This window comes from Danio rerio, chromosome 2 (assembly GCF_052040795.2).
Source record: "Danio rerio strain M-AB ecotype USA chromosome 2, GRCz13ab, whole genome shotgun sequence".
Taxonomy (NCBI): Eukaryota; Metazoa; Chordata; class Actinopteri; order Cypriniformes; family Danionidae; genus Danio; species Danio rerio.
In genome coordinates, this window is record NC_141022.1 from 28,797,897 (window position 1) to 28,825,104 (window position 27,208).

General features: G+C 36.8%; 2 protein-coding genes and 2 long non-coding RNA genes across 12 annotated transcripts; 3 read left to right on the forward strand and 1 right to left on the reverse strand.

Annotated features, from left to right (window-relative positions):
- Positions 1-3,020: 3,020 nt before the first annotated feature.
- msl2a (MSL complex subunit 2a) lies at positions 3,021-7,910 on the forward strand. Of its 2 annotated transcripts, XM_087239792.1 has the most exons (3): positions 3,046-4,243; positions 4,310-4,528; positions 4,861-7,905. In XM_087239792.1, exons 2-3 carry the CDS (start codon positions 4,465-4,467, stop codon positions 6,333-6,335), a joined length of 1,539 nt encoding a protein of 512 aa, XP_087095918.1. In that variant the 5' UTR covers positions 3,046-4,243; positions 4,310-4,464; the 3' UTR covers positions 6,336-7,905.
- Positions 7,911-9,026: 1,116 nt separating this feature from the next.
- Positions 9,027-16,052, forward strand: LOC141378203 (uncharacterized). The gene is made up of 3 exons (XR_015478507.1): positions 9,027-9,299; positions 10,687-11,286; positions 15,332-16,052. It is a non-coding gene; the product is annotated as an uncharacterized LOC141378203 (long non-coding RNA).
- Positions 10,084-25,274, reverse strand: nceh1a (neutral cholesterol ester hydrolase 1a). Of its 8 annotated transcripts, none has more exons than XM_087239218.1 (6): positions 25,213-25,274; positions 18,162-18,336; positions 17,386-17,611; positions 13,824-13,893; positions 13,560-13,731; positions 10,084-11,306 (listed from the first exon to the last, which is right to left on the reverse strand). In XM_087239218.1, exons 1-6 carry the CDS (start codon positions 25,215-25,217, stop codon positions 10,689-10,691), a joined length of 1,266 nt encoding a protein of 421 aa, XP_087095344.1. In that variant the 5' UTR covers positions 25,218-25,274; the 3' UTR covers positions 10,084-10,688.
- On the forward strand, positions 24,234-27,042 carry LOC147846363 (uncharacterized). The gene is made up of 6 exons (XR_015478504.1): positions 24,234-24,294; positions 24,615-24,720; positions 25,667-25,793; positions 25,970-26,055; positions 26,360-26,402; positions 26,500-27,042. It is a non-coding gene; the product is annotated as an uncharacterized LOC147846363 (long non-coding RNA).
- The last annotated feature ends 166 nt before the right edge of the window (positions 27,043-27,208 follow it).

Sequence of the window (27,208 nt, forward strand, 5' to 3'; positions counted from 1 at the left end):
TGGTGATCATGGTGACCCGAGTTTGATTCCCACCTTGTGGGTCCATACTCATTCGTTCCATCTCTCTGATCAACATGCATTTTTCTCTCTACTGTCCAACTAAAGGTAAAAAATAATAATAAGAAGAAGAAGAAGAAGAATGGAGAAAATTACAGTGTGAGTTCATTATAATGTTGATCCTGGACCATCATCATTTAAATACAGTGAAAATTTACTAATGTTGATCCTGGACCATCACCATCATTTAAATACAGTGTAAATTCACTATAATTTAGATCCTGGACTATCATCATTTAAATACAGTGTAAATTCACTATTGTTGATCCTGGACCATCATCATCATCATTTAAATACAGTGAAAATTCACTAATGTTGATCCTGGACCATCATCATTTAAATACAGTGAAAATTCACTATTGTTGATCCTGGACCATCATCATTTAAATACAGTGTAAATTCACTAATGTTGATCCTGGACCATCATCATTTAAATACAGTGAAAATTCACTAATGTTGATCCTGGACCATCATCATTTAAATACAGTGAAAATTCACTATTGTTGATCCTGGACCATCATCATTTAAATACAGTGTAAATTCACTAATGTTGATCCTGGACCATCATCATTTAAATACAGTGAAAATTTACTAATGTTGATCCTGGACCATCATCATTTAAATACAGTGTAAATTCACTATTGTTGATCCTGGACCATCATCTCTGAAATACAGTTTAAATTCACTATTGTTGATCCTGGACCTTCATCGTTTAAATACAGTGTAAATTCACACTAATGTAGATCCTGGACCATCATCATTTAATTAGTGTAAATTCAGTAATGTTGATCTACGCGCATCACCATAATTTGAATCTGGTATCTTGTCAGCACCAATGGTGTAGTGGTTAGTGCATTAACATGTGTCCCTGTGGTGATCATGGTGATCTGAATTTGGTTCCCACCTCGTGGGTCCATACTGATAGTTTCCATCTTTATTATCAACACACATTTTTCTCTCTACTGTCCAACCAAGTTAAGGTAAAAATAAAATGAAAAAAATGAGAATGGTAAAAATTACAGTGTAAGTTCATTATAATGTTGGTCCTGGACCATCATCATTTAAATACAGTGTAAATTGACTGTTGTTGATCCTGGACCATCACCATCATTTAAATACAGTGTAAATTCACTATAATTTAGATCCTGGACCATCATCATTTAAATACAGTGTAAATTCCCTAATGTTGATCCTGGACTATCATCTTTTAAATACAGTGTAAATTCCCTTTACATTTTCTCATATGTAAAGATATTTGCCTATTGCTCTCTTGTGCGTATTAAGCAGTGTGTAAGCGAGGCGCAACTCTGCACCGGAGTTTAGACCGTGTTTGTTTTGGTCTAATGAAAATCTATTATAGTTTCTCAAAATAGCGACGCGCCAGCGGTCCGCCTCAGAACGACTTCCTTTTGAGACCAGAACGCCTATGGGCGCACAAATGAGCGCTAATGCATTTGCTATTTAAACAGCTTAGCGCAACGCCTCAAAACGACTCTTGCACCAAGCTGAAACTACCAAAAGACTACTGCGTCACGCCTTGCGCCACACTGCGCCGGGTGTATGATATGGCCCTAGAAGTTGATTAAAAGTATGGTACTAATAGTGTGGGTTAAGCTTACCAATATCTTATTATTCAATGTGTCATGTCAGTTTTCATTTCAAGGGATTGTTTGTTCTTTTTGTTCTTTGCTTACGTCTACTTAATCTTCAAATCAGTTTGAATATGTCCCAGCAACAAATTTTCAACGTAAGGGGATTTATGTTTTATTAAATAAAATACAATAATATTGTATAAAATGCTAAATAAACATTTTTTACAAAAGTAGTTATTTTTAATATTTAACGAAGATATTAAATAGATGGCGCCCCTATTCTCCAATGCGCTGCATATACTGCATACCCCCTTTTGTGGCCCTTGGATGTTTCCCAGTACTGGGTTTGCAGCTGGTAGGGCATCCGCTGTGTCAAACATATGCTGGATAAGTTGGCGGTTCATTCCACTGTGGCGACCCCTGATTAATAAAATGACTAAACCGAAGGAAAATGAATAAATCAAAATAAAGTCATTACAAAATTAAATAGTTCTGTTTGCTTTCTTATTTTCAGATAATTCAATTTTCTTTAAAATATTGACCAAATTCTTGAAGAAAACGGAAAATTTTGCTTGGTATTAGTAAATTTGCATATTTGTCGCTACTCAAAACTTCGCTGTAGTATTTAAGAGCTCTATTTTCTAATTAAGAACAATGTTTCTTTCCTTCCTCAAACCTCCCAAAGAAGTACATTTTGAAATATTCAAGGATATTCACCCATCTTCAGAGTTTCTTAGACATAGATTTAATTTTGATCACAGCAATTGTACATTCTGTGAGGTTGACATTGAAACGGCTGCACATTTATTTTTTGAATGTTTACAGCAGAACCTTTTGGTCTGATTCATAAGGTTTTTTCTCAAGTTGTCCTCCCAATTTTCTAAAAAAATATATTTTCTGTGGTTTATTAGGGAAAGAAGTTAATATTCAATTTGTATTAAACCATAGTCTAACTTTGGAGAAGTTTTCTATTCATGAATGCAAGTGCCTTAAAACAAAACCCCTGTTTTTAGTTTTCCAAAAGCAATTTCGGTTATACTGTAAATCTTTAATGTTGCTAAATCAAAATGTGGAAGAAGACTTTTTAGTTTATTGAAGAAAAATTAACCTATAAAAGACCCATGTTTTTTTCTTTCTTTTTGTTTGTGTGTTTATTCTATGGTTTAAGTGTATTTATTTGTATAATTATTTTATTGGTTTGATTATTATTTGTGCCTTGTTCTATAAATGTAGAAAGTTGTTAATTGAATTTTGGCTTATTGTAATTGTGTTATAATGCAATAAAAAAAGCTTGGGCATAGTGGTGTTTATACAGCCACACTCTAGAGGGCAGCATCACCGGAGTTCGCGCTTAATTCCAGCCGCTCTTTTACTCTTGTTTGGTATTGTTCCTTTCAGGATGCAAAAGTTAACGGAGGAATAATAAGCAACGAAGCTGGCTCTTAGCACAGACAAAGTAATATGAATATTTGAAAGCGTAGTGAATTATGCTGAATGCTTTATAAACATTTCACTCAAACAGAAGACAGTTGCGCTCGCTGGGGAGAGAGAGAATCGCTTTTATTCAACAACACGAAGAAAAGTGCACACAATAATAGCAAGCTAGCGAAGTAGCAGGCAAGCGGATTGTGGGGTTCGTTCAAAACAGCTTTCAGAAACAACCTCAGTCGAGTATTTCAAGGATTATACTTCGTGTGCATGGGACTCAGTTTCTGTTTTGACACTGTTGTTTTGGACTGATTTTACGCTGAGGCTTGTTTCACCGAAAATGCGGCTCGAGGCCTGCTGTGCTGCTCGCTGAAATGCTGTTTATCACCAAGTCCTTCGTTTCTGTGTGTTTTGTCACAGAAGTGTATCGCTCTTTACATTGAGATAACTGGATCTGACTCTCATGGAAGACAAATAGTCCCCCTCGTCGTCTTGAGCAGCTAATTTTCCTCCCGGACTGACCATCTCTGCAAGATCTACTCAACATCCAGGAAATATCTGACATGTTAACAAGCAGACGACTCAAAGCCGCTCATCTGCTTGCGAGTCATGTCAAATTACACCCTCTGTTTGAAGCGTTGGGTCAAGCCTGGTTGATTGTGTCCTCACAGCTCCTATTTACTGGGGGTCTGACCGAGAGTCGCTCTCAGTAGCTGATCAGCCCTCTCCTTTTGTCCTGCATTGACTGAAGCCGCTAAGATGAACCCGGTAAACGCCACCGCGCTGTACGTGTCGGCCTGTCGCTCTCTTGTGCAGTGCGACCCGAAGGACCCGGAGACGTACGGGGCGCTGTTTAACGTCCTTCCTTTCTTTAGGGACTCTCTGTCCTGCTTAGTCTGTGGTGAGTGAAACAATGGCTCTGCTTTGTATTGAATATAGGCACTAGTAAATGACGTTACAAAGAGCGCTAACGTTACACTCGTGTTTTCATCAGTCTGCGTAGCATATTCGTTGTGGGGAAATTTATTTAGAAATAAATAACCGATAAACTGTAAAAACCAGAATTGTTGCAAGCTCTGAGACTGTTAACCAATTGAAGAAGTAAACACACACAGTTAAGTTTATTGACTAAGTTCGTGCAGAAAAACGACATTACCCATAATGCTGTACAGAAAATTCTACCAATCAGAGAGCCACAGCAGCCAATAACATCTTAAGCCCCCCCCACTCAGTTGAAGCTCCTTGAGTGATGTATTTTGACTAATAAACCAATCAAGAGTAGCTAACTACAGCAATAATGCCCGCCCTCTATTTTAGTATTTGTTGTTGTTTTTTGGAAAGAACCATTAACCAAAACAACTAGCTAGAAGTCGAATCAACGAACTTAATGAGGGGTAGTATACTATCCCATGAATATTTAGATTTCCATTATCAAATAGAAATGCTGCAAAGTGAGTTTTATTTATTTATTCTTGTTTTGATCCTGATTTATGGAAATTTAATTAGATAAAAGTTAAGGTTGTTTTTCACTAGGAATTTTTTACTGGCAAACATAAATTTACAATTACACCTCATGATTGCTTCAGTGTAAACACTTCATTAACTATTCAGAGCTTTCAGTGAGCCTGTTTTTATATTAATGTCATTCAAGGTCAATTCCCCTATGGGTTAAATGAATAAGATTTTCTCTTAGGCACGGTTGAACCTTATAGAACTTCATGTGATACAATGTTTTTTTAGTATGATTTATTGCTCTAAATAAATTTGTTTTCTTTCTGTATAGGGAATTTGCTTCAGGATCCACTTGCTCCCAAAAACTCCTCCTGCCAGCACTATGTATGCAAGGGTTGTAAAGGCAAGAAAATGTCATTGAAGCCATCCTGCAGCTGGTGTAAAGACTATGAGCAGTTTGAGGAGAACAGACAGCTCCAGATTCTGATCGACTGCTACAGGAATCTCTGCGAATGTGTCTCAGTCTGGGTCACTACAGAGCAGAGCGTCTTGGGAGTCAAAGGGTACCCTGAGGTGAAGAAGATGCTGGAGGAGGTGCTGGGGGTGGATCTGGAACAAGAAGAACTCAGTCCTGTTAAAGACACTTTGGAGGATCCCCAACTGAAAACTGACCCAGAGTCCTCACAAAACTCTGCTGATGTCAATCTGACTGACTCAGACAAACCCTCTGATCAGACCTCATCTGATCCAGAGTCCCCTAAACCTATCTGTGCTGATGAACCTTTGAGCTCCAGCTCAGAACTTCACATGAGTAGTGTCAGCGCTGACATTGTGAAGTGCAGCATTAGTCCAGAGAACAGCCCTGAATCTGTGCACCTCAGTGAGGAGAGCACAGATGTCCTGGAGGACCTCAAATTTGACATTGCAAACAAGGAGGTGTCATATGAACAGTCTAAATCAACAGCAGAGCTGTGTCAGCATTCATTGCAATCCCAAACTAGTGGTGCCTTTGCACCAGGACACCCACCGCAACCTCAGACAGGCTTGACGTGTCTTGCCGCAGCCCACAGAAAAGTGCGCCTGAGCCGAAAGCGCTCTCGCTCTGAAAGCGACAGCGAGATGCTTCAACCTCTGCCCATCACCAGCCTCATCCAAGGGCCATCGGTAGCAGCCACAGCTCCCCCGAAAACAGCATTTGAACCCAAAGCGCCCTCACCACCACCTGTCATGGTCACCAATGGAGGTATTTTAAAGGTCAACAAGACCGTCCTGGATTCAACAAAAAATATCCAGATAAACTCAGACATGATTAATAAGAAAGTTCAGGCGAAGTCTAAAGTGAGCGTTCCGAAAGCAAAGAACAAATCGAAGGAAAGGGTGCTCTCGCCTAGCCTGTTACCGGGACAGCCTCCTAAAGTTGTATACAAAAAGACACAAGAGAAAAAAGGCTGCAAGTGTGGACGAGCCACTCAGAATCCAAGTGTTCTTACCTGCAGGGGTCAGCGGTGTCCCTGCTACTCCAACCGTAAGGCCTGCTTGGACTGCATCTGCAGGGGCTGCCAGAACTCGTACATGGCCAATGGGGAGAAGAAGCTGGAGGCTTTTGCCGTCCCTGAAAAAGCCCTGGAACAGACCAGGCTCACTCTCGGCATCAACCTCACCAGTATTTCGGTCAGAAACACTGGCACGAATGCTGCAGGAGTTCTCAGCCTTTCCGCAGGCTCCCCGATGGCCTCTTTTCTGGCATCCAGCGCAGACGAGGACCAGAGTTTTGAAGATGCTCTCAAGATGCATTTTGACTGTTGATGGCTGTCCTGCTACTGATCTCCCCATCAGCCGTGGTTGATTCACAGTTATGTCGAGCAGAATGTTTGCCAAAACTCTTGACTGTAGTTTTCATGTTGAACTTACACCATCACAAATGTACACACTGCTGTAATGGAAAGTTACTGTGAAGCTGAAATTCTAAAAAAGTGGAATTCTGTGCGTTTTGTTTGTTATTTTTGGAAGAAACTGTATGCTTCTATACAATTCATAATGAACTAATGATCTGATAAGCATCTGATATTTCTCTTTAAAGTGTTCAATGACCCAAACCTAAAAAATGAGTTTCACAGGTATTTGTGTGATCACTATATGGCTAACAAGATTGACTCATAAACCCAAATGTTAATTAATTTAATTTGTTTACATTTCTGTGGTGACAATATTTAAAAAATGTTTATGAATATATTGCTTCTAAGCATTTGTGGAAGGTAAAATTCACAGCGATCTGTATTGTCAGTGTCAGGTGAAATCACAATTTACTTATGGTGGAAAATGTAGCACTTAGTCCCAATAGTGTTAATGGGTTTAGAGGCCTATAATGATCATATAGGACTGAGGTGTCCTGTCAGGATAGTTTTATTTTTTGTTCAATATTTTGTTCGGTAATTTCTGAATGGAAAATAGTGCTGTGTGCATTTTTATTTGTCATGTTCGAGCTTTGAAAGACGTTTGTCATTGGTTTTGTAAAGATGACGAAGCACAAATGCCACCACAGCTATGTTTCTCCAACATTTGAGAGTTGCGTACACATTTTTATTCTCCCTGTTGTTCATTATTAGTTCAGACTGAGCTGGCCGTCTCGCCAGCACAATATCTACTACAGATTTCTGAAACAAGTGAATGTAAGAGTGTTCAGTGTGTTGCCTGAGAATGTATTCATGGCAGTGAAATTTTTTAAAAGCAATATGAGAATCAATATGGTAGGTCGATAACCATCTTTTAACCCTTCCCCCTCCCACAACAGCATCATATTTGTTTTGATGCAAATTGTAAACGAGTATTTCAAGATGTTATGTTCTTTAAATGTTTGCCCGAGCACCTTTTAGCACCCACTGATGCCTCTTGACTCTGATTAGTTGTGTTTGTCTTGCAGTTGTGTTGTGATTCCTGTTCTAGGGACCAAAACTAGAAACGTGTTGAGAGGTCAGTGAACACGTCTATACTGTTACACTGCGCCGTTTCATGTCTTATATAATGAAGAAGGGTTGGCAGTGCTTCATCTGTATCCTTAAATATGCTTGAAAACACTATCAGTAGGGCTTTGACCAAATATTAAAAACCTTTTTAGCTGAGTCTTGGATCTTAGCGGGATATTGTGTTGTAATTTCAAACTTTATAGTTTGGTAGCGTTGTTGTTGTTTTTTTCCCCTCCCTTTGCTTTTCAATGGTCATTACTTGAACTGAGATTTTAGTTTCTTGATTTATTATTTTTCTTTTGAATTACTGGAGAACCTCTTATTGCTGGTTTATTCACTGCCACATTGAAATAATGAGAACTGCAGAAAGCTACAAAAATAAATTATAGTTTTTTATTTCTTGTTTTTCAAAACAGCGTCTTGTGTCTTATTGTATGTGTGATTAATCATAAGTTCAGTCTTTGACGACGGTATTTTGCAGTCATTTCCGCTAGAGGGCAACACAGTATTGACTAATGAGAATCCGCTTCCCCCCGGTGAACTACAAACGGGAGGGATTTTTAGATGTGTGTGATTTTGCCAAGTATCGCATCGGATCCTGGATTAACATCTGTGCTCATCCTGAAACATACTTTTTGTTCACAAATGTAATTCACATCTAATACCTACGCCTAAACCCACACTATCTGTAAATTACAGATCAAAAATTGGATAACAATCATGTAGAAGTATTTTAGGTTACTGTTGGCCTAAACTTAACAAATTGTTTATTTATCCCTTAATTCTGGAATGTTGTTCAAGGATCAAGATAGATGTTGATTCAAAAACATGCCCTATGATGAAATCACATTAACCAGGGATTAACGCAGTGAGTTGGATTACGCCTAGAGGGGTTACATTAGAGGGGCTCTGAGAAGTGTTTTCATAAAGCGCCATTTTCGCGATGCTGTACATTAATAATACATTTTTCATTACCGTGAGGCGAGGTTAGGATAAGGGTAGGTGCTGACGTTAAGAAATCACAATAGGTTGCTTTTGCACACCCAATGAAGAGTTCACATGCAATAAACGTTCCGTGTTGATTTTTCCCCCATCTAAAAACCATGAAAATAACTTATTCTTTGGCAAAGAGTGATATCACTGAACATGCATACAAGAGCCTGATACAAATGTTCATTTTAGAGGAAATTTTTAGACGGCGCATTATTTTTTTTTTGCATATAAACTCTTCATATGCAATACTACTATTATAATAAAATATTATAAAATAATAAACCACCCTTTCCCTCATATTGAATTATTTTCTTGTTGGGTAAACCAACTGCATAAACTCCAGCATGAATTGTTGCAACTCAACATATTCTTTAAATCTTAAACGCCACTACGTAGTTCTGCATTGATTGGGCATGAATTACCATTGATTTGTGACACATTTGAATATGCATGACCGTGAGGTGATTGACTATGATTGAAAGTGGGTGTGTAAGGGCGGGTTGTAAGACTTTTCTCTCAGGTCGTCTGTGTTTTATAAAGCGATAGTTGCATGAAGATGTAGGCCACGGCGTACACGCAGTTTTATTAACCTCGGTTTTTGTTTTCAGCGTTCTGGCGTCGTGCGCTATTAGCTATGTTTCTACTCAAACGAAACTCTTGGAAACTAACATTGTTTACCTGCAAACATTTAACGGAAAACGTGAGGAGGGATGTTCAGTCGACATTGATGTTCCTCAGAAAATTTACCATCAAGGTCTATTGCAAATTCTTACCAAATATTGCCTTCCAAACCATCGTCCTGTCGACAAATGAGGTAACGTTTATTAAAATGACACGAATATCAGTTTGAATGAACATTTATTATAGGCCAGGGGTGTCCAAACTCTCCTAGAGAGTTTATCTCCAACCCTAATGAAACACACCTGAACCAGCAAATCAAGCTCTTACTAGATTACTAGAAACTTCCTGGCAGTGGCAGGTGTGTTGAAGCAAGCTGGAATAAACTCAGCAGGACACCGGCCCTTCTGGAACGAGTCTGGACACCTCTGTTATAGGCCATATAGTAAATATCGTAAGCCTCGGACGGTGGAGAACTTTCCTTCACACAGTGCCAATAAAATATTCTTATGAGCCCCTGTAAGAAAGTGAAAAATAAAACTAGCAATGTTGTTTAGGCTATTTTCTTACCTTGTATAAATAGCACAACAACAGTTGCTGACCATTGTGCTGTACACAAATTAAATATAATGTATCACAAAAGATCTAAGGAAAAAATATATATATATAATAGATAAAACTTGAATCATTTTAAGAAAGAAAAAAATCAAGCTCAAATTATTCGGGTTTGAAAGGCCTTTTCTAAAAGGTAAAGGTTTGGTTTCCCCATTGAACAAGGGTTCTGTGGAGATTATCCTAATAAAAAGATGTAGACTATTCCGCATTTGGGGCCAACAATGGCTAAAGCCCAGTCCCCCTTTCTCTTTAACTTTGTTCTGGGAACCTTACAAAAAATCTGACTTGATGACCTTAAGCAACTAGCAGAAATGTCAACAGTCACAAGTTAAATAAGAAGGTGCCAGACCATTCAAAACAAAATACACATTTGTTGCATTGTTTATTTGGTAGAGCTATAAGCTCTAAATAATATATATATATATATATAGCTATAAAATATTTGACAAAACTAGACAATATTTAATTTTATTTTTATCACTGAAGCATTAATAAATTCCTGCTTTATTCACAGTGTTTTGCAATAGACATATGGTAAAATCAAGTCTGGAGTGAAAGTGTTACAAAGGTTTATGAAATGCATGGTTACAAATGACATGATTTGTTAACATGTTAGGTGATAGTAATGACAAGCACAAAAGCAATTAAGCCATCATTTGAATTTAAACACTTTCAAAAACATTCTGCTTACCGTAAAGGGTGTGTGCACATATTTGTGTATATTAATGGTGTTAGAAAGAGAGTATTATTTAAGACAAAATTCTTGTCATTTGGTTTTTAGTACCTTAGTTAAAAAACAGAAATGTGTTAGTATTTGGAAATGACATTACAGTTTCTTTTAATACAGTAAAACATCAGATACTTAATTCTTAACTAAATGTTACAAATCATGTCATATTGCGAAAGAATTCATCACAATGTGTAAATCCCTAATATGCACATTTTAAAGTATTCGTCTCTTCCTATAGGTCTACAAATGTTTGTCAAGCCAAGCGATATAATTCTGCACTGCATTCACTCCCACAGAGAAGTAGCAGGGCCAGAAAGCAAAGCTTACACAGCCATGAAATCCATCTTGATAATGGTCATTAGTGACAGAGACGCCTGCCAGCTCCAACCTGCGGGCGTACATCATCCCATCATCCCTCAAAACATCATGCTCACCAGTCATAATATAAGCACGTGGCGCCATACGCAAAACCTCATCCTCCGCAAGTAACGGAGAGGCTCTGGAATCCAGTAAACCTGGAACATCACTTAAGATATTGGGAGATCCAGTCACTGGAAAAGCAGGTTTAAAATGTTTTCTTATTTCTTTGGGTAGAAGATTGGTCCAGTCCAGCTTTGCACGATTCTGGGACAACAGATTTTGGTCTTGGGCTGTGTGATTGTTCATCATAATGGAGTGTGCAAGTTCAGGGTCAGCGCCCAGGTACTCCAACCAGAAACGAGCCATTAGTCTGCGGTATAGGATGGGGACATTATGGTTCTGCTGATAGGAAGCTGTGTTGAAGTCGAGTGCCTGAAGGACTGGGTAAATCAACACCTGCAGTTTGAATTTTGCTGAGGTACTGTTTTCTGTTCCAATCTAATAGAGAACAAAAAAAGTTAATTACAGAAACTGCATGCTACAAAAATCTTAGATTAAGAGATTCCAAGCCAGCTATGAGATTAAAAGTTGTAATAATAAAGTACTGAGTCTTAGCTAAAAGAAAAAAAAGTCAAAATCATGATAAAAGTTTAAAATTGCAATTGTGCCAAAATGATTGAACTGAAAGATATAAAAAAGAAATTCATTTATGATATAAAAGAAAGTTGTGAGATACACGGTCAATTATGAGGTAAATGTCAAAATGATTTAAAATCACAATTATGAGATGCTGTCATAATTTGACATAAAAAGTAGATTGTGAGACACAATCATGAGATAAATGTCAGTATAATTAAAAAATTAAGATTGTAAGAAACTGTCATAATGTTACAAAAGTAGATTGTGAAATACATTGTCAATTATGAGATAAATGGTTTAAAGATCTAAATTATGAGATACCGTCATAAGTAGATTGTAAGATACATTGTCAGTTATTAGATACATATTAAAACTATCTAAAAATCAATATTATGAGAAACTGTCATAATGTTACAAATCTAGATTGTGAGGCACTGTCAATTTTGAGATGAATGTCAGTATTATTTAAAAATCAAGATTATGAGATACTCAGCGGTTCATAGATCAGCAGTGTCAACTCGGTCCTGAAGGTCCGGTGTCCTGGGGAGTTTAGCTCCAACCCTTATCAATTACACCTGAACAAGCTAATCATCCTCTCACGCTGTGGTCACACTGGACTTTTTTCCACATAGACTTCCATGCATAAGCACGCAAATGCGTCAAACCGGAAGCGCAAGCTTGTGCGACAAGTTTCGCAGTTCGCTGCATTGTAAAGTACAAGCTTGGTGAACTCTGACCTGCGAAATTGCATTACTTGACTGCGTAAGACCAATCAAAGATCAAAACATGACCTCGCTAAACAGAAATTTAAAATATGGACCAATCGCTCGCTTTTTAAAATGTCTAATTATTTTGTTTAATCCCTCCCCTTTTCACAGCGCCACACTACAGAATTTTGCAACCTGAAACTCTAGTGTGACCGCAGCTTTACTAGGTACACCAGAAACTTCCTGGCAGGTATGTTGAAGCAAGTTAGCTAAACTTAGCAGGACACTGCACCGGCCTCCAGGGCCGAGTTTGGACACCCCTGTCATAGATTGTGTAATACATTGTCAATTTTGAGATAAATGTTTAATGGTTTAAAAATGTAAATTATGAGCTACTGTCATAAGTAGATCCTAAGATACATTGTCAATTAGGAGATATCAAAATGCTTTTAAAATCCTGATTTTAGGATACTGTCATAATGTGACAAAAGGTAGATTGTGAGATAGATTGTCAATTATGAGATAAATGTTTGTGAGATTTAAAAATCAGGATTATGAGATACTGTCAATTATGAGATAAATGTTAATATGATTTAAAAATTATGATTATGAGAAACTCATAATGTTACAAAAGTTGATTGTGAGATACATTGTCAATTATGAGCTAAATGTTTAAATGGTTTAAAAATCTAAAGTATGTGATTCTGTCATAAGTCGATTATGAGATACATTGTTAATTACGAGATACATTTATCTTTAAATGTATCTTTAAAGTGATTTGAAAGTGATTTTAAAGATAACGATTATGAGATACTGTCATAATGTGATAAAGTAGATTGTGAGAAACATTGTCAATTATGGTGCAAACATTTAAAATTGTCAAAAGTATGAAAAAGTCATCAGGATTTAAAAAAAAAGTCATAACTTTGATACCAAGTTATGTTTAATTTTTTAATACATAGTGATTTTTGATCTGAGTGATTTTCTTTTTTTGATCTGAGTGATTTCATTTTCTTTTTTTTTTTCAGAGTCTCTTTATAATTTTTTTTGCAAAAACTGACTTTTTTCCAGAGATGTCTTCATGAATAATTCAGTCACAGTGGTTTTTTTTTTCACCATGCAACACTGTCATATGACTTTGAATGATGTAAAAGTGTACAAAATTGACTGTTTTTAATTTACTTAAGCTTAGTGTTTTTTATTTTTTTATTTTCAAAGCTCAAATCCTCATTCATTGTATTTGCATAAAAGGCACTAACAGAAAACTTCCCTAAAAATTTAAGATAATAACCTAATATTAATTTTAGAACAAACTATCCCTGTAATAGGCAGTTTGACCTTAAAAGACCTTGTTGAAATGACATTACATGCTAAGAATGATTGAGAAAGGAAAGCAGAAGTGTACCCTCTGAGCCACTGCAGCGGCCAGGTTTCCTCCAGCACTGTCTCCGCAGACGGCCACTCGCTCAGGATCCACTGAGTACTGCTTCAGCACCTCTGGCTTCAGGAGGTGTTTAGCCGCCTGCACACACTCCTCATACTGCACCGGAAAGTGCACATCAGGAGCCATCCGATAGCTGCACAAAATGTAGTAATTTATTTTCAGTGTAATTTATCAAAACCAGAGATTAGGTTTCTCTTCATATTTAAATGAGAGCATATACTCAACTCCACCGTCACTACTACTGCATTCAGATCAGCTGACATCTGCCTGCAGAGACTGTCATATGACCCCAACTCTAATGGCAGAAAAAATGCAGTTAGATAAATCTCACTTATAATCCCCCAAATATATAAAAAAATAAAAACAGAAAGATCAAAAATCATTTTAAAGTCAGCATGAAACAGAAGTGGCAACAGCCCCCCAACACCCCCCATGCAACATAACATGTTTTGTGTTAATAAAACTTATCGTACATTTAAGTTCTATGTAAGGTGTTTTTTAATGATCAAATAGAAAAGATATTACAAATGTAAACATTAGTTGAGCAGGTTACTTTGTCACATCGTACAACACACAATTTGACACAGACACAACACGACAGAGTAATTTAAATTCAGCCGTTCAGAAGCAAAGAATAGTGCACTGCACTCCAATGAAATGGATGATGTGCCGTTAATGTTTAAAATGTAATTAATTATTAAAAGTACACTTTAGGATGACACGGTGGCAAAGACATGTGCAATAGGTGAATTGAGTAAGCTAAATTGGCTGTAGTGTATCAGTGTTTATGTGAATGTAAGAGTGTATGGGTGTTTCCCAATACTGGGTTGTGGCTGGAAGCGCATCCGTTGCTTAAAACTTATGCTGGATAAGTTGGCAGTTCATTCCACTATGAAAACCCCTAATAAATAAGGGGACTAAGCTGAAGGAAATGAATAAAAGTACACTTTAAACTTTAACATTATTAAAATCCATGCTTAGTGACTGATATTTGTTGGTTTGCACTGAGTGACAGTTAATTATCAATTTCAAACTTTATGTTTATTTTATTTTCAAGATCTGAGGTGAACGGCTGCTGCTTTCAGTAGTATGGCAATAAATGTCACGTAAAATGAAATTCACACTCACATTGGTAGCATTTAAAGGCTTCTGCGTTGAGTGATTGAAATGACCCAAGGCACATGCCCTGCGCGTTGCCGTGCATTTATACTTCTGTTTGTGTTTCTCTGCAATAACACTTTTGAAACGGTAGCTGGAGGTGAGGTGTTTTATGTTCCTCTGTGTCGAGTTTCTTCACTGGTGTTTTGTTTTTTATAAACACTACTTACTTTTATGAACACTAATGTACAGGTAGCTAAAATCGTGTAACGGTAATCGTGTCATTGTATGCTGTTATTCAGCCAGGAGAAATAGAAACCTTTCCATTAATGTGGAAAAGATTCCTTTTGTCATGTGTAGTTAGGACATGGTGACTTGATAGTCAGGCATCATCAATCTTGGTCTTGTCAATCTGGCAACCTGTAATTGTGTGGAAATGTTTTGAATTTGGAGAGCAGTGCCTAGTTCAACCACTGGATGTCAGTCTTACTTATTGCATATAAGCTTAAGACTTGGGGCACCTTTCCAAATCGTTGAAATATCAGGAGCTTCAATCATTTCCATGGCCACAAGTGTAGAAAATCAAACAGTACGGTACTAAAATGTTGAAGCTAATGAATGCTATTGGTTTACAGAGAATCACCACTTGCGTGTGCAACAAACCAGAGGTATGACAACAGAGGAAGTGCCATTTTTTATAAAGAGGTGCTCCCGGCAACCTGAGTTCGATTCTTGGCTTGAGGTTCCTTGCCATTTCTTGTTCCTCTCTCCCTGCTCCCAGTGCATTCATATCTTCAGTCTCCACTGTCCTCTCAATTAAAGGTGAAAAACCACATGGCGAGCAAGAACAGAATCAGCTGTATGTCCTACATGTTGTTTACAGGGCTGTTTGCATGTTATGGTATGCTTATCAATCACAATTTCAGCAGTACTCTACGCCTACCACAAGGGTGCTGCTGGCAGTGGAAACACATGTCTGATCAGAATGATACCATATTGCACTGCACTGAACCATACTGTTCAGTGAAAAGGCATTAAACACACCGCCACTGGACGTGTTGTCTGGACTGACAAATCTTGCTTATCTGTCTTGCAATTTGATGGACGAGTCTGAGTTTGCTGGTTCCCAGGAGAACGGTTATTGCTTGCCCGCCAAATGTAAGGTTTGATGGAGGGGATTATGGTGTGGGGCTGTATTTTATGGGATCCTTAGTTCCAGTGAAAGAAACTTTTAATGCTTCATCATACCAAGACATTCTGGCTAACTTATGACCATTATAAAGTGTTTTATCAGATGCTAAAGAGAAGCATCCAATATTGGGAAATTTACGTGTGAATGAAACCACGATCAACCTTGAATAACAATGAATTATTTGTAGTGTTGGTCATTTTGAAACGTATTTGTGCACTATTTTATCCTATCCACGATGATGTACATCTGATGTACAGTTGCTAAAGTTTCATCTCATCTTATAAAATTCAACACAAAATGGCATCGCAAAAAATTAGCGGTCTGACAACAACACAGATGCATTAAACTTATTTAATATTTTGTGGCAGTTTTACCTCAGGAATCAATTTGAGGACACCAACTGGAAAACACAAGAATTGCTCAAATTAAATGTGCTTTTGTTCTCTTGACTGATATAGGGTTCTCAGTTAATTCATTATATTAGTTTGTATATGAAAGAGACACAGCTCTAATTAAAGCACTGAAAGAGCTTTGAAAAAAAAAGTAAAACCGGATATAATTTTGTCCAATTTGAATGTATTGGAGTCTTGTGGTTTGCTACTGGTGCATCGCATGTGATTGACAGGTTGTCCTGCTCTCTCACCATTGAACACATCATTAGGGAAGAGATCTTTTAAGTAGGAGACAAAAATTATTTAAAGCATATGAGAGCATGGTGGCTCAGTGGTTAGCACTGTTGCCCCACAGCAAGAAGGTTGCTGGTTTGAGTCCCAGCCGGGCCAGTTGTCGTTTCTGTGTGAAGTTTGGATGTTCTCCCCATGTTTGCTCCGGTTTCGCCCACAGTCCAAACACATGTAATGTGAAGTAAACTGGCTGTAGTGTACAAGTGTGTGTTTGAATGTGAGAGTGTATGGGTGTTTTCCAGTGTGGCTCTAGCTGTATGTAAAACATATGCTGGAATAGTTGGCGGTTCATTCTACTGTGGTGACCTTTGATAAATAAGGGACTAAACCGAAGGAAAATTAATGAATATGAGACATAAATGAGTTAGTGCATGGATAAATAATTAATAATAAACACTTCACTATTCAATAATAAATATAGTGAATTTAATAGAGGGGCGACACAGTGGGTAGCACAATTGCCTCACAGCAAGAAGGTCACTGGTTCGAGCCTTGGCTGGGTCAGTTGGCATTTCTGTGTGGAGTTTGCATGTTCTCCCCGTGTTCGAGTGGGTTTCTTCCGGGTGGTCCGGTTCCCCCCACAGTCCATAAACGTGCTATAGGTGAATTGGGTAAGCTAAATTGGCCATAGCGTATCTGTGTGATTCAGTGTGTATGGGTGTTTCCCAGTGATGGGTTGCGGCTGTAAGGGCATCTGCTACGTAAAACATATGCTGGATAAATTGGCAGTTCTTTTCACTGTGGCGACCCCAGATTAATAAAAGGACTTAGCCGAAAAGAAAATTTAATGAATTAATTCAATAGAAAAACTTACTTGGAGCACCCAAGGACCATCCACCTCCATGAATGAACATGACAGCTCTCCTCAGCTTTCCTTCCTCTCCCGGAGGATAATACACACGTACGTGGACTCCATCAAATAGGACATCTTCAGTCTGGATCTCCTGGTTTGTGATTGGCACCAAACTCTCAAAGCCAACTATAGCAGAGTTGATAACATGGACGCTATGACTTAAACCCAGTGAGTGAGCGATGTCTCCCTACAAAACAGCACGATCAGAAAGTCACCGATCACCTCATTAGGATTTTGAAATCCAGTCTGCATGATATTTCAGTGCACAAACAAAGAGAATAAATGGCAAGGCGTAGATAATGAGAGAAAAGTTCACGATGGCAGTGAACAGAGCACATTTCATCTTGCTCTTGGGTATTAGCTATTGTTGTGCCAAGTTGGGCAAAGTTCATCAGAACAGGCAAATCAAGGTCATTTCTCAACATGTCTCTTCAAAAACGCATGATTCGTTAATAAAAACCACGTCTAATAGGATTTATGCTGCCGCAAAAAGGTAATTTATTAATATTTTTACTAGAAGCAAAAATGAATGAAGAATAAGTTACACTTTAGTTTAATGACAAAACAAATGATATAATATTAGCTCAGTCATATTGATTCTGTTAAACAGACATCTGACTCTACATGTGATCTGCTAAATCAGTTTAGAACATAATTTAGTTGATCTTGTTTTTAAGCCAATCAAAATTGTCCGTCCCTCAGTTTACCTGGTGGACTGTTTAAAATGTGCTACTTACCATCTTCACAACTCCCCTGAATGTGGCATCCAGCACCATCAGTTTCCATGGCTCAGAGATTGTCCTGGGCAATGGGATGTAGACGTAATAGGCAAGAGCAACTGTTAACAACAGAGTAAAACCGCAAAGCAGCTTCATCATGAAGTGATGCCTCTCCTCCCTGGTCTCTCTGCAGCTGTCAGGGGTTAGACAATATGACATTGAGCAATTCTACAAAGATTTTTGTTTTTTTAAAGTTACTGATACTTCCTGTGGATTGTCATATGGCATTATGGGAAATGTAGTTTTCATTCTTGAAGATGTTATTATTGCATGTTGTGTTTACAAATACACTGATGTAAGGTCAATATATTAATAGTTAATAATTTTCACATATTTGATTGACTTTGAGTGAAGACTGGGACAAAATTATTGTTCATTTTATTTCATGCTTTGATGCAAACTGTATTTTTACATCAGAATACCGTTTGAGATTATGGTTTTATATTGTCTGTTATTTTTCAATGATGATCATGATCATTAACATTAACTGGTGATTAGTTTTATTATTGACCTTATCTGATATGTCAGATACCCGCCACTAGAGGACGCTGCTGTTACGAGGGAAAACAAACTGCGACCACTTACAGTACGTGTGGTGATTAATATAGTTTACTTAGTTTCTTTTGTTTGTATTTTACATTTTAAATTTTGATATTAGAGGAATAAATACAATTTTTTAATCTATTAAAGTAGAACAAATCCAGATAACTAAAGCTTCTAAACAGCTGTCCAACATTGTTACTTTATTCAGGCATGTACAGAAGGCATCCTTTTTTGCAATAAAGTGAACTTTTTGTTGCAGTTATTTGCCTCATTTTCTTGTCATTTGAGGTTAAAATTCTGCATTTTAGTGACATTTTAAACACATTTTGTTTCTGAATTTTCTAACATTTTCTAATTATTTAGAATAAAGAAACGTATATAAAAATATTTATTTATTATAACAAAAATATTTAAGAATTACTTATTTAAATTATTATTCATACTTATTAATTTTAATACACATTTATCAAATCATATACCATTAGACAAAAAGGAATCTTTTAAAGTTTTAAATAAAAAGCTATAGTCAGTTGATATTTGTGAGTTAATGAGAAACTGGCTAGCACATTCAACTTTACTCAGTGTGAATTTTGTGATTTTAATAATAAAAAATTTAAACATAATAATAATAACAAAGAGCTTCCCGATTTTTGTGGTCACTCTTGTAAAATAGTATATTTGAAAATTCATAGATAACAACAATAGCCAATTAGTATTTAGATTAACTTTAATAGGCTTCAGAATGACCTTTTAGTGCTTCACTCCTTTTTATTGGTATTTTTTATTGTTATTTTTTATTTAAGAATAAGGTCATAGATTTGGAATAAAAGTTGCTTGTGAACTGTATTCTCTATTTAACAACAATACAGTAGGTCAGTAGTGAAAGATGACAACACTTATGCCAGATTCCGCTTGGTCTTAAAGTCCTCTTCAGTGAGTTATTTTCACAATTTATGATGGCTTCGCAGTCAAAATTGGACAAATGAGCTCATGTGTATTAGACAAATTCTAGACCCTGTCTTTCAACACAAATATAAGAGCATTATGTTTAATTATTTAAATGACATCTGCCAGATATTTGCAAGAGATAAATGCTAAAGATGAATGGCTTTAAGGGGTCTCTTTCAAAAACATTATAAATCATAAAGAAATTATGAAAGTCTGTCATCCAAGAGATATTCGCAAATGCTCTGTTCATTCATTCATTTTCTTTTCACCTTAGTCTCTTTATTAATCAGGGATCCCCACAGCAGAATGAACTGCCAATTCATCCAGCATGTTTTACGCATCAGATGCCCTTTTAGCTGCAACCCAGTACTGGGAAACACCCATACACTCTCACATGCAAACTCAAACTACGGCCAATTTAGTTGATCCAATTCACCTTTACCGCATATCTTTGTACTTGTGGGGGAGCACCCAGAGGAAGCCCACGCAAACAAGGGGAGAACATGCTGACCCAGCCAAGGCTCGAACCAGTGACCTTGTTGTGAAGCAACAGTGCTACCCACTGCGCCACCACGCCACCCTAAATTATTTATGTTACAGGTGTAAACAAAGACATCAAATTGATATGTCTGCAATTCACTATGGTAAATAAAAATGACTTCAATGTACAGCGCAATATTGAAACGTAGAAGTAGTAGCAGTGTACTAGTTGAAAAAGTCCTCTCGCAGACCTATCTGTTGCATTTCATTATAGCTGATGAAATCGGTTATGTCACAGAAATTACATATTTAGCCTCTGCCAGGCGAGTGAGGTCTGTGTTGAGTAGAAAAGCAGACAGGTCCTAATGGTAGGTTTGCCGTTCAACATAATCTCGCCTCACCGCAGTCCATGCATGCAGAATGTGTGCTGAGCTCCTCTGCAAATCTCAACCCTAGCCATTGAGGATTTTTGTTACTTCTGTGCAGTGATTACTGTAATTGGAAAAAGACTGTGGCTAGTTTAGCAAGGACTGCCAAGTCAGGACAAAAAGAGCAATGCGAGTCATAACTTTGACTCTTTTGTCTTCATAACTGTTGTTTCTGCAGTATTTGTCATTTCTGCCCTCTCATTATGAGACAGTTGAAGCTTGCTGAACTGTTTGCTTTTGTTGAACGACTTTGATCAGAGAATTGGAAATATTTGCTGAAAAGACATCAAGTGAACCAAAGAAGCAGTCATTTACTAAATTCAGTAAAACTAAAGAAAGTTCTCAGTGTAACTTTATGTGGTCATTTATATTTCTCAGGGATAGCTAGCATGTGGCTAGCACTGAAAGCATATAACGGTTAGCCTGTGGTTCAAGCATCAATAATACATCAGAGAGATATGAAACATTTCTAAATTAAAACCATCTGTGGTGTGAAAAGAATTATAATGAGAGCTAGAAGAAGTTTCATGACTGCAAGAGAAAATAAAAAGCAGAATGATGCTAAACGCATGCTAACTGGCTTTCAAACTTGCAGTCAAAAAACAAACACTGCTGTCTTTCTGTCTTCGGTCATTTCAGTGTGATCATTCTTAATTCAGGCACACTAAAGAATCATTAAAGAAAGTCAGACTGGTTTAAAACTCAAAGGATCTTCTGTCCTCACTTTTGTTGACATGTAGCCTATGCCTAAAATGAAAAATTTCAATCCATCATCCTTGACAAAAGAAGACTTTGTGCTTACCTTTAACTTCTCAAACCTAAAATATCACGAAAATCAAATTTCACCTGCACTTATCTCCTGTTGTTTAAGGCTGTTTTGCCACTCATTTTAGATTTGAAATGTCATTCTATTGACACTTCTTGCAAATAATGATGGGAGTCACTTTTCTAAAGGTGTGAACACATACCAATCTTATAACCCAAGCTTGAATAACCTGCGTGGGGTGGTCAATCTTGTTTTTGAACAAACTGGTTTGTCCTTGGGGTCCTGCCAGCTTATATGGTACAAGGTCTAGCAGGCTGGTCTGGGAAAGACTACTGTTGTACTACAGTAGCTAATTATAATTAACAACATATGCTATAAGAAATCACATGGTGTGAAAATATGTAGTTGTTATCTTAAGAATTACTTTACCTGACCAACCCTAAAACTTGTTTTGGTATGAGCTTGTCACGGTTGCAGGTTTGTGTGCTTTTCCGGAGTGTATGTTTGATCACGTGGGTTTGTTTTGTTTTGGTTGTCCATGTGTATTTGTTATGCTCACATGTTATGACGACACTCAGCTGGGCTGATTACTCGCCAGCTGAGGCTCATTAATAGGCCTATATCAGGGCGACGTTTCTATGTTTCTTTGTCAGTTTGTTACTCCTGTTCATTTGTGTGTTGTCTGTGCTCAGGCCCCTGAGAAGATATATCAGGACCCTGTTTTCCTGTCTGTTCCTGCCCTGTGTTCATCGTCCTCCTAGCCTGTCACTATCATTTTGTGTTTGTTTTGACTTTGTCAAATAAACTTCATCACTTGCATCTGGATCCTCTTAGACTCTTATTTGTGATCATAACAGAGCTTTTCAGTCATATTGATTCCACTGCTTCCAAAAATCTCACTTCACATGAATAATAATCTTTAACCAAGAGGGAAAAGCTAAAAGTTTTATAAACAGTATGTAAAATGAATAAGAACTTTCAGAATCACAGTGAGGTGTTTTTCTTTTATTAATGCTCATCTCACATATTAAATCTACAAAAAAAAAAAAAAATGTAAAAGGACAGTTTAATTAAAAATCATTTATATAGTCTGGTGTTGGATTTATTCTGTTTCTACCGCTTTATATCCTATAACTACTTAATTAATTAATTAAAATTATTTTATATATTTTATATATTTATATAGATTCTGACCTGAACCAGAAAATCAGAGCACATCACACCTGTCCTCAGGTCTTTGAACTGGCTTTAAACTAGTTAAATTTAGAACAAATTTACTATTATTACTTGTCTATAAATCACTAAATGGTCTAGGACCTACACATTACAGATATACTCGCTGATTACAAACCGGACAGGTCATTCAGATCATTAGGATCAAGTAAATTAGAAACTCCAAGAGTTAAGTCAAAGCAGGCTGAATCCGCCTTTAGCTGCTGGAATCAGCTTTCAGAGATGATCAGACGGGCACATTCATGTTAAGAATTAAAACACATCTGTTTAGTTGTGCCTTAGTGAACACTGCAAGATATTAGAGGGTAGTATTCCCATGAACTGCTGTGTCCTTTTTCCTTCAATGAATCTGCATTATTCTGGCAAATAATACCTTTCATGCATTAAAGATGAATTTCACTTTAAGTGTATTGTTTTAAAAAATATTGTTTAATGTCCAGTTGTTTAAAACTATGCTGTTTAAAAACATTATTAAAGTCCTTGTTAAGATTATAAGTTTGTTTAAATGTACAGTTTTTATTGTGTATAATATGATGTATTGTCTATTATGAGATCGTTGTTTATCTGTTTTGTGGCTTCACACTGCTAAACAGGCTCCACTAATTTGAGCTAAATTTAATTAAATTTTACTCAATCAGTACTTTACTTTTAGAATTTAATTAATAATATTGCTTATAATCTGTTGCCTCAATTTTATTGTGTAGACATAAAGTATTATTTTTCTAGAGCTGATGAACAGGCTCCACACATTTTATGTTAAATCTAAATAAAAACATTGAGTAGTTTTCATTAACATTGTGTTGGTTTTTCTGTTCAATTAAATTACATTTTTTGTTTAAAAGTTGCTAATTTCTTTAAGTACTTTTTTTGCTTACTCAGTTTAAATGACTAATTTTAAATAAGCTAATTTAATTAATTGTTACCTAATCCATAAATGTTGAATTTAATTAATAATATTGCTTGTAATCTGTTACCTCAAGTTTATTAAGTGGATATGGGGTATTATTTTTTACAGTGTGTACTCTAAGAAGATTGAGTCCTGGTGTTATGTGGATATATTCATTTATATATGTGTTCATATATTTTTAACACATAAAGAATTGTGTAAAATGAATAATGGATAACCATTTTTTTTCACATTCTACTAAAGATCATTTGTTGTTAACACTTTATTTTGATGGTCCATTTGAGTGTTAGCAGACTGTCTGCTTAATATCTGTTGATACTGCTCCTTCAACAGACATTTAACTGACAATAAGAAACTTTACAAGAACATGCCAGCTTACGCTACCCCTAACCCCAATCTAACAGTCTACTTATAATCTAATGAGAATTAGTTGGCATGTAGATGCAATGTAACTTAAATTCAACAAATGGACCATCAAAATGAAGTGTGACCCATTTGTTTTGTCCACACACATCTTTAGACAAATAAGCTATAGTACACAGCAAATTCATCAGAGTTAAATTCTCAGTGTTGAAGCATTTCAGAGTAAAGTGTTGACGTTAAAGAGTTAGATTTTGATAAATTAATATAATAAGAGTTAAAATTGATTTTATTCAGTGCGAAATCAAGGAGTTAAGTTTTCAACACTTGGTGGTGTTATTTACAACATCCGGGAATTCATGCAGGCCCAGTCACTGAAGAATTTTCCAGACGCCATTTTCCATCTGAGGTTTAGAACAGCAACTGGTGAGTCAAACTACCTAAATGTTGGTATTTTACTGACTTTCTTTAAGGAAATACAATTGTAAACATATTGTTAAGTTAATAACTTTAGAATGGAGTGACAATTTTAAACTTCTGCGGTTCATTCATGGTCGTTTGTGTATCTAGCTTAACTGCATTACTATTGACTTCTTTTCAAGAATGTTTTTATAAATGCTCACGCATACATAGTGCATAAAAACATCAAATGTACATGTTCAACACATTTCTGTCACGCTTAATGCCATTTTGTGCGTTGTTACCCATCTGTAAAATAAAATCGACACTTCTCCTTTAATTCGAAGCAAACTAGCGAGGGAATCCCCGGAGCGCCTAGCCTACTCTGCCCGGATGCTAACGGCAACACAGGACGGTTTCCATGAGCTCTGGAGAGTTTCTAAAACATATCTGGTGAGTAAATGAACATATGCTTACTTGTAAAAGGCTTCCTGACTGAAACATATGATTGTTTGTTATTCGTGTACGTTAATTTGGTTATTTTAAACACCGCGGCCCTTTTAAACTGGTTCATTCGTGGCCGTCCATATACCGGTAGACCATAGACTCGCTTGAATTATATTAAGTGTTGACAACCATTAAAGTCGGAATGTTAACATTAATGTCTTTAAATGACCGCGTTTGCACTTTATCAGACATTTGACGTTACAGAAGTCTCCCGGAAGTTGCGGGACTAACGTTAACGTTATCCCGCAAATGCACAGAGACTCCCAGATGCCCAAGTAGATACCCGCAAATGAATGATAATCTTCTGGAAATCGCGCGTCTCCCGCCCGGTCATTAAACACTTTGCACACCCCTCTGCACCGCATCCCTCCCAGCTCTTCAGGTACGTCGCGCGCAAGTCACCCCCACCGCTCTTTAGGTACGTCGCGCGCAACTCACCTCATTGCTCTTCAGGTACTCATCTCTCCCGCTACCTCCCGCAAATCAACTCTGTATCCCCCGAAAATGACTTTTCCCAACTCGGGATGTCTGACGTTAGTAAGTTAGGCTATTTCTGTAGTCAGGAACATCTTAGTCAAGCTTTTTCTCCCACATGATATTGTGCTTAAAACTATAGGCTAAACTTAGCATGTACTGTACACAACATTTCCGTTTTATTAAAGACAATTTAGTGCGTTGTAAACAGCCACCTGTCTGTAAAATTAATCAACTGATTCATATTTGAGCAGCCTAATGATGATACAGGTTTGATTTGTAGATTTATTATCAATAATCAACATCTGAATCAAAAGATATCTGAAAAGTGTGAGGCATACTTTGTGATGTTCATCTCTCTTTTTTATCTGAAGGTTATGCATATGTGTTAGATACTAATGTGTTGTTTTTTTAACAGCCACAGTTCTCTATACAATAACACAAGACCCTGTGACGGTGGCTGATTAGAGACGGATGGTGTATTTCCAGAGTTGGTGAAATGACCAAGCACACCTTCTTGGTCATATGTGGTGATAATAATGAAGGTATGTTTGATAAAGTTCTGTATTTGTTTCACAATAAGCTAAGAGGGTATTAGAGCATTAGAGAATAACAAATGACATGAAGGTGATAAGTTTTGTATTGTGGGTGAACTGTTACTTAAATAATGTTTTGCTCTTTGCTTTGCACTTTTCCTCTTCTGCTTATCCTAATATTTTAGATTATATTTGGACCTGAAACATCTGCTAGACTCCAGGAAAGGTGGCGTCAATACTGGACCTGAAAGGGCCTAACAAGTTGAATCTGGTAAAGAAACACGCGCACACACACACACACACACATGCACGCACACGCTTACAGAAAACTGTAAGTTTATGAATATTTTTTACACTGTGGCCAATATTTTGGGGAAGTCAGCATCACTAAATGATATAAAAGATTTTAAGCTCCTCTAAATTTTGCTCCAAGTGTTGTGTTAAATTCAGGATTCTGGACAGACAGCTGCCTGTTTTTCCAGTTCTAGTCATAGTGGTTAACCTAATTGTTTTTGGAGATCCAACAGTGATGTATGTGTTTTTTCTACTTTTCCATATCCTGTCACCTCAACCAGCTGGGAGAGTCAAGTTGTGGATCATCATGAAGATTTTCAAAAGGTGAGTTTAGATTTCTTGAATGTTTTATTTACTTTAAATGTTCTTTTGAATATATCATAGAATTTGATTGCAATTTGTTTTCAAACATTTTTCTTAGTCATGCTGGAGTCTTGAAGAGTTCTTAGATGAGCATCACCCTATATCCGTGCATCAGGAACCACCAGACGAGCGATCAGCAGCTGCTACATCGTCATGGATAAAAAGGTCATCCTGTGGCTGGGAAGCACTTCATTCACAGAACATGCTTGATGAGATTTCCTAGCTCCAGTTTGTTTTCACACAAGTTTACAGCATTTGTACCTTCATTTAAACTGCTGTGTTTGATATGGAGGACCAAGGAAACACCAGAAGTGAAAGATTTGCACGCCAAGTTGTTTAAAATGTAATTTCAGAAGAAAACTATGCGTTCAGAAGAAAACTATGAGTGACGATATATTGAACTTTCAAATGGCTCTGATGAAACATCAAGTTTGGACCAAAGGACTGAAACAGCCTTTTTGAGCACTGGTCATACATATTTTGTTGATACTGTCTGTACTAATAAAACATTTAAAGCATAATTGACATTGTTGCATTTTAAAAACTGAATGAATTGTTGAAGTGGTGAATGTTTTCAAATAAAATGTTTTTTATTTTGTAATTTACAGTCTATTTGACCTTTTTACCATATTTACACTCAAGAGAGTTGAATAAAATAACAATATATTACACCAGGCGGTGTTAAATAGTTACATATTTTAACTCTGCCCAGAGTTAAAATTAACCCTTACTTCGGTGTCAATGTGCCAACCCTTTTGAAAGTGTTG